General features: G+C 38.3%; 2 protein-coding genes across 2 annotated transcripts; one reads left to right on the top strand and one right to left on the bottom strand.

Annotated features, from left to right (window-relative positions):
• Positions 1–4,364, top strand: LOC134635542 (leucine-rich repeat-containing protein 72). The gene is made up of 7 exons (XM_063484918.1): positions 1–34; positions 2,804–2,867; positions 2,968–3,037; positions 3,113–3,194; positions 3,856–3,960; positions 4,107–4,184; positions 4,267–4,364. The coding sequence occupies exons 1-7, from the start codon at positions 1–3 to the stop codon at positions 4,362–4,364; spliced, it is 531 nt and encodes a 176-aa protein (XP_063340988.1).
• Positions 4,365–5,196: 832 nt separating this feature from the next.
• On the bottom strand, positions 5,197–11,594 carry ankmy2a (ankyrin repeat and MYND domain containing 2a). Its single transcript, XM_063486208.1, has 10 exons — positions 11,385–11,594; positions 10,880–10,944; positions 9,931–10,069; positions 9,733–9,831; positions 9,118–9,278; positions 8,528–8,742; positions 8,022–8,157; positions 7,700–7,828; positions 7,385–7,514; positions 5,197–6,453 (listed from the first exon to the last, which is right to left on the bottom strand). The coding sequence occupies exons 1-10, from the start codon at positions 11,449–11,451 to the stop codon at positions 6,314–6,316; spliced, it is 1,281 nt and encodes a 426-aa protein (XP_063342278.1). The 5' UTR covers positions 11,452–11,594; the 3' UTR covers positions 5,197–6,313.
• Positions 11,595–11,927: the final 333 nt, after the last annotated feature.

Genomic DNA, 11,927 nt, shown 5'->3' with positions numbered 1-11,927 from the left:
ATGGTTTTCCCAGTTTGTGAGAAAGACGTTGACTGGCCTGCTCAACACCTTTCGGGATTTTGAAACATGATCAATGCAACTGACTACATACAATTCTCAAGACAGATTTATATGACTTTGGAGATGGATATTAAATTGGAAGCTTCGTTCATAAGTGTCGTTTTTGCAGCGTAGTACCACACCTGAATAAATGTAATTCCTTTCTATCCCTTCCGCAGGTGATTGGTTTCTGTCATTAAGCTTGACACTGAGCTTGTGTTATTGTTTCCTCTCTCTTTTGTTTTTCCTCAAACAGGAACACCGGGGGCTCATTCACTCTACTTCCGAGAGAAAATAAAGGGCAACGTGGCCAACTCTTCTCAGAGGACTATTTACACTTTGACGCCCCTCTGAGCTTCTTATGGGAGTGGGTTAATGCCGAAGGGTAAACATGATAGGCTCTACCTTTTGTGTCCTCACCATATAAAAGAAAAAAAAAGGTGAGAGCGACTCCCTCTCTGCACACGCTCTAACTCAGCAGCAGGAACGCGCTTCCCCCAACCCTCATGGGAAATGAAAGGTGGCCGGGTTAACAGCATATTGACAAGCAGGAGTGTGTGCGTGATCAGGAAGTGCCCGTATGCAGTAATGAGAGGTGTGGCGAGGGCAACCGGAGGGGTACAAAAAGTATGCACAACACCTGGAACAAAGCCAAGAAGGAAGGGTCAATGTGGCAACACAGTTTGGAAAAGTTTTCAGGAGAAGATGAACAAAGTGTGGCTGGTGTCTCAGTCACTGCTGTTATCTCCTGAGTTTACCTGTAGTCTCTTGTCTGGTATTTACACTGTTATTATTAGCAAGCACTTGGTGACACTGGGAAGAAAAAAATTCCTTTTCAAAAGGAAGAAACAACCGGAAGACCCAGGCTCAGGGAGGGGCAGTCATCTGCCGTGACCAGCTGGGGAAGACAGCATAAAACACACAGTATGGAAGACGACAAGAGATGAATAATAACTAATGATTAAATGAAATGATGTTGAAATGACAAGAGTTGAGTGAGCACTCAGCCGATCATGGGAACTACCAGCAGCCTAGGCCTAATGCAGTGTAACTAATGGAGGATTCAGGGTCACCTGATCCAGCCTGAAGTTTCAACATCATAATCTGGGATTACACAAAAAGATAAAAGAGAATGCGACACAGGAGCACTGTCGGGTCCTCCGAGATGCTTAGAACAACAAAATTTAATGGTGTGGAATCCAATAAAGAGTTTAGCATATAACAGCTCTGGAATGGCCAATTTGCTTTTTACCCTTTCAAAATGTTATACTGAAAAGGAAAGGTAGAAAAAGGCAATGTAAGGAAAATAAATATGTTGTTATTTGTGAGTTTTAGAAATGCTGCTAGCTGTCTTAAGTTACCATTTATAACAAGCTGTTTTTGCATTTCTGGCATTTGTGGTAAACAAAGCTAGTCAGCTTCTGTATGTATAATACAAACAAAAAGAGGGGGGGGGGGGGGGGGGTGGTATCACTCTTGTCATCATCATGCTTCCCACTGACAGTTTTCATTTTTATGCAACCACTTTACACATCAGCCTGTTCCAACTGATAAAGAAGATTATGAAATGTGATTGAAAAGCCATCAAATGGACCCCGAGCTGAGGCTATTTACAGTATATTAGTACTTTGATTAATCAGAAGTGAATAAGTCAATTAAGATTAGACTGAGTATAGATGTGACCAAACACAAGTTCCTCAATAGCCATAATTTCAGTTTTAGTCTAATGTATGGAAGCCTATGAAGCACTTAAATAAAATAATAATGTCAATATTTGTAAATGAAAACGACTATTATAACTTTACATACACATATTTTCTATTTGAGTAAAAATTAAGATTTAAATCCACAGTGAACAATATTCAAAGGTTTATGTAATGTTGAAGATGTAACAATGTAGCCTGATTTTACATTTATGCAAGTAAAACAATTTCCAACAATGTGAAGATGAGAGAGGCATGACATAGAAAGAACTGTATAACAAGTAACTTGGCAAATTTTCCCGTTGCCAGTTTCACAAATGGGGTCTAGAGCTCTGTTTCATTCCCAATCACATGAAATAACTGTCTGAGAGCATAAAAGACAGTTTCTACTTATGACTAACAGACACTAAACATGAGGATAGTATCTGGGGTCAAAAAGCCATCCTTGTTGCACACATAGTTCATTCAAGCATGCTAATAAAAACAAACAATCAAATTTCAGATAAAGTAAATGGGAAAAAAAGTACTTTAAACATGACTTTCCACATCTGAAGACTTAAACTGTTGTGATTTAAATGTGAATCACTGCACTAAGTGGCTGAAATGAAACTGGCTATAATAGAAAATGACTATTCATTTAGGTTGCTACATGTACTGTGTTAACCTAAATTCTACTGAATTTGCCACTCAGGTCTGGTGAAGCATTGCCCTCTGCTGGATCTCTGGCTGTCCTGCAGATGTTACAAACATAAACTCTCTAACCTGTGCAAAAATGGGAAAAAAATAAAAAGGCGCATAAATCTCCCACAGCCCTACAGATAAGAACAAAACTAACAACAAAATCACATATTTTTTTGAAATAGAAGAACAGCTTTTGTGTTTGTTGTGATTTCAACAGGTGTATCCTGGCAACAGGTGTGACTTGGTCTGGAAATATAGCAGACAATGGAGGTGGGCAAGGTGAATCAGCTTTAACCTCAACACCACTCACAACCATTTCACAGCCATGAACGTAAGTTTTACCCTTTTTTTTTCTTCCTACTACCCACAGGTCATTGAAGACTCTCTCCAGAAGCGTGGAATAAGAAGGGACCGCGATGTTTGTCAACTCAGCCTTGCCACAAAGTAAGAAAAGCATTTACTGTTCTAAAATATATGTATATCTTTAACTTACAGAGGAAACCTTTCCAGAGATTATTTAGACGGTTTGTATTGTGTTAAACAGAAAACTCACCAGTGTTCCTGATTTATCAAGATTTCACTTTCTGAGGACGTTGTGGCTGAACAATAACAAGGTAATCTACTTAAAGCTTTTTTTTGCATACAGGATGGAACAGACGATTAAATTTATTTCTCTCTAATTCTTACAGATTAAAGAGCTCAGCTGCCGTTCCTTCAACTGTTGCTTGACTGAGCTTTACCTTCAAAATAACAACATCAAGTCTGTCTCAGGTTAACCTCTCATTCTCCCCTGAATGAAAAAAAGAGACAAACAAACAAACAAAAAACCCAACAAAAACGTGATTTTTACTGTGGCAAAAGACAGTCAAGTGGCAGATTTTTAAAATATGCATATAATACATGTTTCATTCTTTACTCACAGTTTGTAGCATATTTAGTTAGGTACTTTTCAGTATTGAAACAAGTGCTGCAGTCTTTCTTTTAAGAAAGAGCATCACCTGAATTACAAGAAAAAAAACATGTATATAAGGTCCTAAATTGTGAAACTCCCTGAAATACTGGGAGAGGGTACAACACATTTGTGGCGAACACTTTTGTACTTTTATTTTGAAATAACACATAGTTTCCTCTGTTATAACACAGTCCCATCTTTTTAATGATTTAACATTTAACAATTTATTTTCTTTCATATACTTACTTATGTATTTTTAGATTAGTTTTTTGATTTGTGGTAAAAAAAAAACCCATTTTACTCTAAAATGTGCTGGAATTAATGCATAAATTATTTTTAATTATTAAAAGTAATTCTCTCACCTCGACATACACATTTGTGCATTTAGATATTCTGTAGGGACCTGAAGAAAAACTTCTAGAAAAGAAGACATATGTAGTCATGACTCTGATTTTTTTTTAAATCTTCTCTTCCACACAGGTGCTCTAAGTCATCTGACCTGCCTGCAAATCCTGTTTCTTCACAACAACTGGATCAGAGGGTTGGAGGACACAATGCACGAGCTCAGGAGGATGCAGCAGCTCCAAAATGCCAGTGAGTCCTGAACCATCAACCACACCCATCACGATCAACAACCTGGCCTGAGAAAGTCTGTTCATGCTTTAAAGATCCATCTGCAAATGTGGAGGTTTGACTATACTGTGTATTTTAAAATGCAGCTTTTTTCCTCAATCCCATCTCTCATGAACTTTGCTATCGCCACCATGTGATCCACAGCTTGCCCTCACTCCAGATCTTAGATGGAAAAGGTAAAGATGTTCAGATGTTCTGACATATCTGACACTTGGTTTGTCATTACAAACACTGGAACTGTCTCTGTTGTGTTATCAGAAGTGAAGCCAGCAGAGAGGAAGACGTCGTTCCAGATTTACAGTCAGGATGGTCACCGCATCCTCCAGTCTGTGGCTTTTGGAAGACGCCAATCATAGTTTCCTAACTTCCTATGCAAGGAGTTCAGTCATTACACAGTGCAAAGATCTCTCCTCCACTCTCATTATTTCTGTGATATGTTCAAAATAGAGCAAAAGCTGCACTGCAAATGTTAATTAGAATAGCCTAAAGTACCAGTAAACCAAAACAGTAAAGGTTTAAGATAAAAAAAAAAGAAGAAGCTACAATAGAAGATTTCCCACAACAATCACAGGAAGAAGGTGACCGTAAAAAGTATAAATCTGAAATGACACCAAAATGTTATTTGACTGGGTTAGTGGACAGGAGAATGTGGTTTAGTGTCTACTGAAGTTAGCCTTTGTTTCAAATCAGCAGGAAGCGCCATATTTTAACCAATTCTTTCCTCGACAACATGCTTGAAATTACAGATTCTTTGTAGAAGATATGCATGCTCTTTCAAATGCAGTCAGTTCTGGATGTTAAATACCACCAAGGGAAACCATACAGTAAAGTTACAGCAGCACAAACAATGTGGGTCACATTGTCACATAAACATATTTAGTGATGCAGAAATGCACAATGTTTTTATGCTTACATTCATACAGCCCTTTATTCTAATCTTTGAATGTCTTTGCCCCATCAAGGACTCATACCCAGATCTATGCATTAGGGGGAATTTGAGTTTTAGTATCTTGCTCAAGGACACTTTGGCATGCATACTGGAGAAATCGAACCACCTTCTGATTAGCAGAACCGCTCTGCCTCCTGGTCCATCGCTGACATTTATGCTTATGTCAAAATGATTTTCCACACGTCTTTACTAAGCTATGAAAAGGTGTCAAGTCCCAGAATGCATCTTGGTAACTTTTAATGTTTATAAGTAAGAGTTTAAAGTGTTAATTGGTATTTTGAACAAAAAAGGGAAGCTCTGCTGAATAAGCTTGTCAAGCCCAGGAAGACTCGAAACAAATCAACAGGAGCACACCGAGCACAGCTTGAAACACAAAAGTAATGCGCAGTTTGTGATCAGGGGTAAGTGCGTTTCACAGGATTTACAGGCTATCCACTGACTGTACAAGTGTGTGCACTAAACACACTCTGATGCTTTCAGGAGTGAGTGTATAAACATAAATAAATACACTTAAAAATGAAAATCTACAGCATATTTCAGTGAAGTTGGTCTCTGTTTAATGTATTTAAGATCAAGCTGTCAGACATATTGGAAGTCACCAGCTCTCAGAACAATCACAGTCTTATTGAACTTGATATTTTGACTTCAGCTTCTCTAATAATTCATGGTGCACAACAAATTAAAGAACATCAAAACCACAGTAGTGAGATCTTTCAAGACAAACTGATACTTGCCTTCCTGACATGATGTCCTTGTTCAACAGTGGATGCTGGAGGAAATGTTTTCATTTAGTCAGAATTTGGAAAATCCTGAGAATTAAAGTCACACCTCATCATTCACGAAAAATAAACTGATGTCACTTATATTTAAAAATATACATTTTTGGTCAACATTGTGCAGCCATGCCATTCGCTCACAGCTCCCATAATGTTTTCAGTACAAAAGACGTCCCAGAAATAAATCAAATAACTGCAAACAAACAACAACTCTGATTGGCTACTTCATTCGCACACAGTTTGCTACAGTTTAAGGCAGAATTGCTTCCCATAGTGGATGTGAGCCATTACTAATCCCTCCCAGTGACGTCTACCAAAAACACTTTAGCCTACGCAGTGTTCACATTCACATATTATGACAATTCCATCTGAAAAGTTAACTTGGAAAAAGGACACAAAGACTGTGGCATTCCTCGGATGTGTCTTGCTGTTATGGTGAGAGTCTCAGGTTGTTAATAAATATGAGTCCTTCTTCGAGTCCTTATCTGGCGTTTAGTCTTATGGCCAGTTTGCTCTCTATCTGTGTTGTGTGGATAGATCCTAGAGAAGATGGTCATTGGCTTTAACTGTCAGATGTTCTTCAGTTGTCAGCAGCTGGGGTGCTTGCAGGGTCTGATGTATCTGTTTCTGCTGCAGAGTTTGAAGTGGTGACCTCACTGCTAGTCTCTACTGAAAGCTCCTGCATAGAGTCTGTGGCATCCTGCACAGCTTTACTCTCCTCTGAAAGACAAACAAGACACAAGTCATTCAAACTGGGCCTATTTTAATCACATGCAGCTCTGTGTTTTATCCCCGATCAACTCTTGATGACTGTCAGTTTAAAAAAAAAAAAAAAAAAAAGCCTCATTCATTTCATACTGGGCCTTACTGCAGCCCCTTAGTTCATCCTTCCTTTAAGGCAACTTTCTGCTGATTGGCTGACCCTCACACCCATCAGATTTGACAGCAGGTGGGTTGAGACCATGTGTGCACAGTCAGTGAGGCTGGGATGACTACTAAGGATATCCCTCCTCTATGACAACATGGAGAGCCAAGAGTAGAGAAAATTAAAAAAAAAACAACAACAGACAACTGTCAACAAAAGTCTTAAGGACAGTCCAACTCATCATTTAAAAATTTAGCCATGTTTAATATGAGCATCCACCATTAAAACAGTGGATAGAAAAAGAAAACGTATAATAAGGTCCAGTTGTACAGGTTGTGAATCACGTGTGATGCTAGTTTAAGGAACTTTACTACCTTCTGAAAAAGCTCAACTGGTTTGTATCAAGAAGCTGTGATGACATCATTCCAACTGATTTTGAAAGCTTTTAATCTTAATTTCCTTTTTTAAATGACAATTTGTATCTCAGCTATGTCTCCATAAACAACGTAAAGTAATAAATAACATAAAATAACATAAAAGTAAAGAAAAAAAACTTAATTAAAAAAATATTGAAACATGTCAGTATTCACACTGATCCTGAAGCAGACAATTTTAAGTAAAAAAGTCAAATATTGGTGTTAAAATGACCTTAAAATGGAACTGATGCTACTTTACTAGAACACCATTATTATAAACATTTAGTAACATCTTTAGATGCTTTTGCGGGACAAATGTTTGTTTGACTATTTTGTATGACTTATTTTAGCTTTCTGATGGAGAAAGTACCTTTGTTCTGTTGCATCCTCAGTTTGGCTGCTTCTGCTTCTTGTTTCTCTCTCTGCTCTTGGAGCTTCTTACAAACTTTCTTGTGGGTGAACCAGTGCATCTTTTGGCAAGTTTGGTCACAGTAGATTACCTGGTTTTGACATAAACAACCATTTATGTCAACATAGGTGAACAATCCAAGCAGTCAGTTAAAGTAAGATTAGGACTCTCAGAAAAGATTATAGAAATAACTTCACCTCAAATTAAAACAAAGAAACAACAACAAGCTTCACTGTTGAGGTGAAACTGACAATCTGTTGTAGCTCTGACACTCACCATTTTACAGATGGAGCATCTCTTCTCGGCTCCCTTCTCTCCACAGGTCGTGCAGAACTCTGCGTCCATGAAGCCGACCTGACCGGTGATGGCCTGAGTCAGCACTGACAGAGCTGTGGGGTCGTTACCCTGCAATGATGTTAGAAAGAAAAAAAAAAAGACACAAATCAACCACCACACATAGCTAATTACAAAACACATTAAGCTTGAATGAGACCCACTAAAAACAAAGTTCTGACTTTTTTACATGAAACGATACACAACGCTTAATTTAGCCTTTTGATCAATTTAGCTTTCCAGTGATTTGGATTTGCAAACTCACAATCTCTACAGGAGCGATACTCCGCACCAACTGCTGCAGCAGAGTAGCATCACAATATGGGAACTTGCGAATGCATTCTCTGATAAACTTCTCTTGATACACAGGGAAACCATCGGTGTCCCGACCCTTCAGCAAGCTGGAAAACAAGGATTAGAGGTATTTATAACTGTACAGCGGATGCCATCCTAAAAATAACTTCAGAGTTAATTCACTGTGTTTTGGAATCTAAAATCAAATTTTTGGTTGTAGCAGACAGAGCTCCACTCAGGATCAGGCTTGGGTGTAAGATTGGGTACAATAACCAACAGCTCTTTCATCATCAGTGTTGTTACAATCCATGTCGGTCACAACACTGACAAAAACAAATGCCCTACCATGAAAAGCTGCTTAGAAGCATTCAAAAAATGAAATTAAGAACATATTCTAATCTGTGTTACCTTTACATTTATTTAACACACACACAACAAAAATCGTAGGTCTAACAAAAATAATTTTAGATTACACACCTCTTAAGGAGACCATCCAGCTTGTCCTCACGGTCTTTGAGGAAGGAGGCACATTTTCCCAGCACACAGCTGATGTAGTGCATCTTCATGGCCAACACCTCATTCATGTCCTGCTGCTTGATGCACTTCTCGCAGATGAGCTCCATCACACGGCGACATCTGTCCAGAGCGTCCACCTCCGCCAGTAAAGGATTCTCCTTCACCAGCATCACCATCTGGAAAACAGGAAAAGTAAAAGAAATTACTTAGTGAAAGAAATGCAGTTTATATTTAATGTCTTTGCCCATAACATGTGATGCGAAAATCTGATTTTCTGTTCCAATCATAGCTCCAAGTGCACCACAGGACATCCCCACTGTTGACCAGTCAATCAGAGCTAAACCAGTATCTGGCTGTTTTTACCATACCCCATTGCTTGGTGACAAAATGTATTTGAAAGTTTGCTGCACAATGCCCATAACCAGAAGAAATAAGAGTAATATTTGCAAATGAATAAATAAAAGACTGCAACAGCACTTTAATCTGTACCAGTGGCTGCATCAATTATATATTTTTATAAGATGACCTTTCAGAAATCAGTGAAGCTTTACCTTGACAGGGTTCAGGTTGGTGCTCATGATGACCTTATGCAAAGGTCCAGCAAGTTTGGTTGGTAGCTTAGGTTCTTTCTCCAAACCCTGAGGCTTAGTGTAGTAATCCAGTCTGGCACGAGAGAAGAAGTTGTTGATCACTGTGACACAATCATGTTGCCCTAAAGAGAGAACAAAGGAGTTTGTTCATTTGTTTATTTGTTCATTTTAGCAAATGTACAACCACCGACAGAACTTCAAACTAAAGGCAATTCTAAGACTTCTTCAGTGTGTATGGAGGCCACTGATGGTGGAATGTAGCAGCTAGGTAAACCTGAAGTGATATAACAACAAAAAAAAACCAAAAACAAAAAACTGTGATCATACCCAAGATCAGTCAGCTCCAATAATTTGTATCTAATGTAGGTCATGTAGGTAAGGGATGTTATTAAAAAGAAAAATAAATAAATAAGAAAAAAAACTGAAGCTAATGCCAAGCTCTAGCTTTTTTTCTTCCAGACAAAAGGAAGAAAAAAAATATTACTATTTTTCTGACTAAAAATGTTTTGTCTCTGTCTTTTTGTCGTTGTGTGTAGACCACTGAGACCTGAAACTGAACCATTACTTCAAACGTACCAACAAAAGCTGCCATCTGTGCAGCAGTCCTTCCGACAGAGTTAACTACGTCTGTTTCTGCCCCTGCGTCCAGCATCATCCATGTGATATCAGTCTTTCCTGCAGGCACAAAAGGAGGAAAGTCACAACACTTAATAAAAAACAACTGATTCTTCAGTGATGCTGCTGGAACGATCAACACCAAAATGCTAGTTTTACCTGACAGGCCAGCAAACATCAGTGCTGTGTATCCGTGCTCATGCTTATTACAATTCACATCTGCACCGTGTTGAAGCAACAACTTGCACATGTCTGCTTTTCCCTTGTAAGCGGCGTGCATGAGAGGAGTCATCCCATACTGTGGATAAGACAAAAAAGTTGAGAAAAACTGCCAATATAAGAAAAGATCAGAAATGAGTAAATATTTACCGAAAAAAGTCATAATTCATAAATTAAAACAAACAAACAAACAGTTATTACAATTGCTACTAAACAGAGTTAAAAATGCTTGTTTTTATTGTCCATCTCTATTTACCTTCACCAGCTGCTACAGGTACCGTAAAGTTAAAAAACATCAAACTACAACCATCTGGTTCTGACAGGTGGACAAGAAAAAAAACTTCCTCTAAAGCCCTTCCAAGTGGTCCCTTATAATTCGTCCAATTATTCAGCAATACATGTGTTTAAGCTTCTCTCAAATAGCTCATCATGTGTACTCCTTAAAACAAATAAAACTGCAGTCCTGAAATGAAAAGACTTACTTTTTAGGAGAAATCACAGCTGGTATCTGTACTTATTATTTTACCATTTGAACATTTTGGCCAGATGATTATATAATAATTAGAGATGAATGCTATTTTTGTCAAAAGGATAAGAGACAAGAAATAATAAAAACCTATGACCTCGCCCACCCCCACCTTGTAGACGAGGTAGAGAAGAGCTTTTGAAAAATGTCCTGTAACTTGTCAATTTATAACACCAGACTTAGTTTTTGTACTCAGAAAAGAATTATCAGTGCATACACTGTTACTATAAATTAAACCTAATTAAAAATTATCATTGCAGGTGAACATTAGATGAAATACGCAAAAGAGACGAGACAGATAACGTGCTTTGTTACATGTGCATGTTTTTTTTCTCGATATTGCGATCAGAAATGCTCTTTTACCTCATCCAAACAGTTGACTCGAACATCCTTACAGCCCAGCAACCTTGAGGCCTCTTGAACGTTTCCTAAAGACAAAAAACCCCTCAGTATTATTTCAGTACACACAACACTACGGTTTTACAGCCACTTATGCAGCTGCATAAATTAAATTCAAATATTTTGTACTAAATTAGTCTGCTATAGTGCACTTTATATGCTGCATAATCATCTACCATGTAGTTCGGTCCACTTAGATCACATTTAAAACTCATGTTATCCTGCAAGTTGCCATTAGTGAGGTGGGACTACATTTTAGCCCGAATGATTAGCTTTGAGCTAACACCAGTTATTCACAAGTTTTGCCACAGCTAATTTTAAAGTGAACTGCTATTAATAAAGGAGCTGCAAACATGCATCACGGCTTTACGTGTGTGTCAGTTATTTAATTCAGTCATATTTTCTCATACGAACTAACAGGAGCTAACTGCTGTATGATGTTTTCAGGGATTAGCGTTAGCCGGCTTACCTGCAGTAATAACCTCAAACAACTCCTTTTCACTTGGTGACAAGTCTCCCTTCTTTGGAGCAGACATTCTGGTCAATATATGTTTCAAATGAGACTATTATGGCACAAATAACCCACCAAGTTATCAAATAACTCTACACTGTCTGTGGCTCCAACAGTATGCTGATGCTCAGGCATGAAAGCTAGCTCAGAACGAGCTGTCATCTGGAATGTACCACTGCCAACCCCGAGTAGGGAGGATATGGGTCACAGTCAAAAATACTTCAACGTTTAATCCACCGTCTGGACTTTCTGACTTTTTATAACAATGCAACAAAAAAATCTAAGAAATATGAGGATTAGATATAATCTTACATTATCTCACTGTCTGTCACAACATTGACGTGCAAGAGATAACCCCCCTTTAAAAAAGCTGATCAGTTCCACGGAAGTCTAGAAAGTTCATCCAGCGCTAAATCGCATCAGAGAGTGGACCACATGTCAAAAGCTTGGAAGCGGTACCGTCAGGCTTAAATTTTCCCTGTGTGTCTATCTGTAACTTAA

Source organism: Pelmatolapia mariae, linkage group LG10_11 (genome assembly GCF_036321145.2).
Source record: "Pelmatolapia mariae isolate MD_Pm_ZW linkage group LG10_11, Pm_UMD_F_2, whole genome shotgun sequence".
NCBI lineage: Eukaryota > Metazoa > Chordata > Actinopteri > Cichliformes > Cichlidae > Pelmatolapia > Pelmatolapia mariae.
Note: the sequence above shows the minus strand (reverse complement) of the source record. Positions and strands in the feature narration are given on the sequence as shown.

What these genes read in the sequence shown, in the direction of transcription:
- LOC134635542 (XM_063484918.1), top strand. Translation starts at nt 1, where the DNA reads ATGGTTTTCCCAGTTTGTGAGAAAGACGTTGACT. An exon ending in CAACTCAGCCTTGCCACAAA is followed by an intron (nt 2,868 to 2,967) that starts GTAAGAAAAGCA and finishes TGTGTTAAACAG; the next exon opens with AAAACTCACCAGTGTTCCTG. An exon ending in TGTGGCTGAACAATAACAAG is followed by an intron (nt 3,038 to 3,112) that starts GTAATCTACTTA and finishes TAATTCTTACAG; the next exon opens with ATTAAAGAGCTCAGCTGCCG.
- ankmy2a (XM_063486208.1), bottom strand. Translation starts at nt 11,451, where the DNA reads ATGTCTGCTCCAAAGAAGGGAGACTTGTCACCAAGTGAAAAGGAGTTG. An exon ending in GAGTCAACTGTTTGGATGAG is followed by an intron (nt 10,070 to 10,879) that starts GTAAAAGAGCAT and finishes TCTTATCCACAG; the next exon opens with TATGGGATGACTCCTCTCAT. An exon ending in CCAACCTGAACCCTGTCAAG is followed by an intron (nt 8,743 to 9,117) that starts GTAAAGCTTCAC and finishes CCTGTTTTCCAG; the next exon opens with ATGGTGATGCTGGTGAAGGA.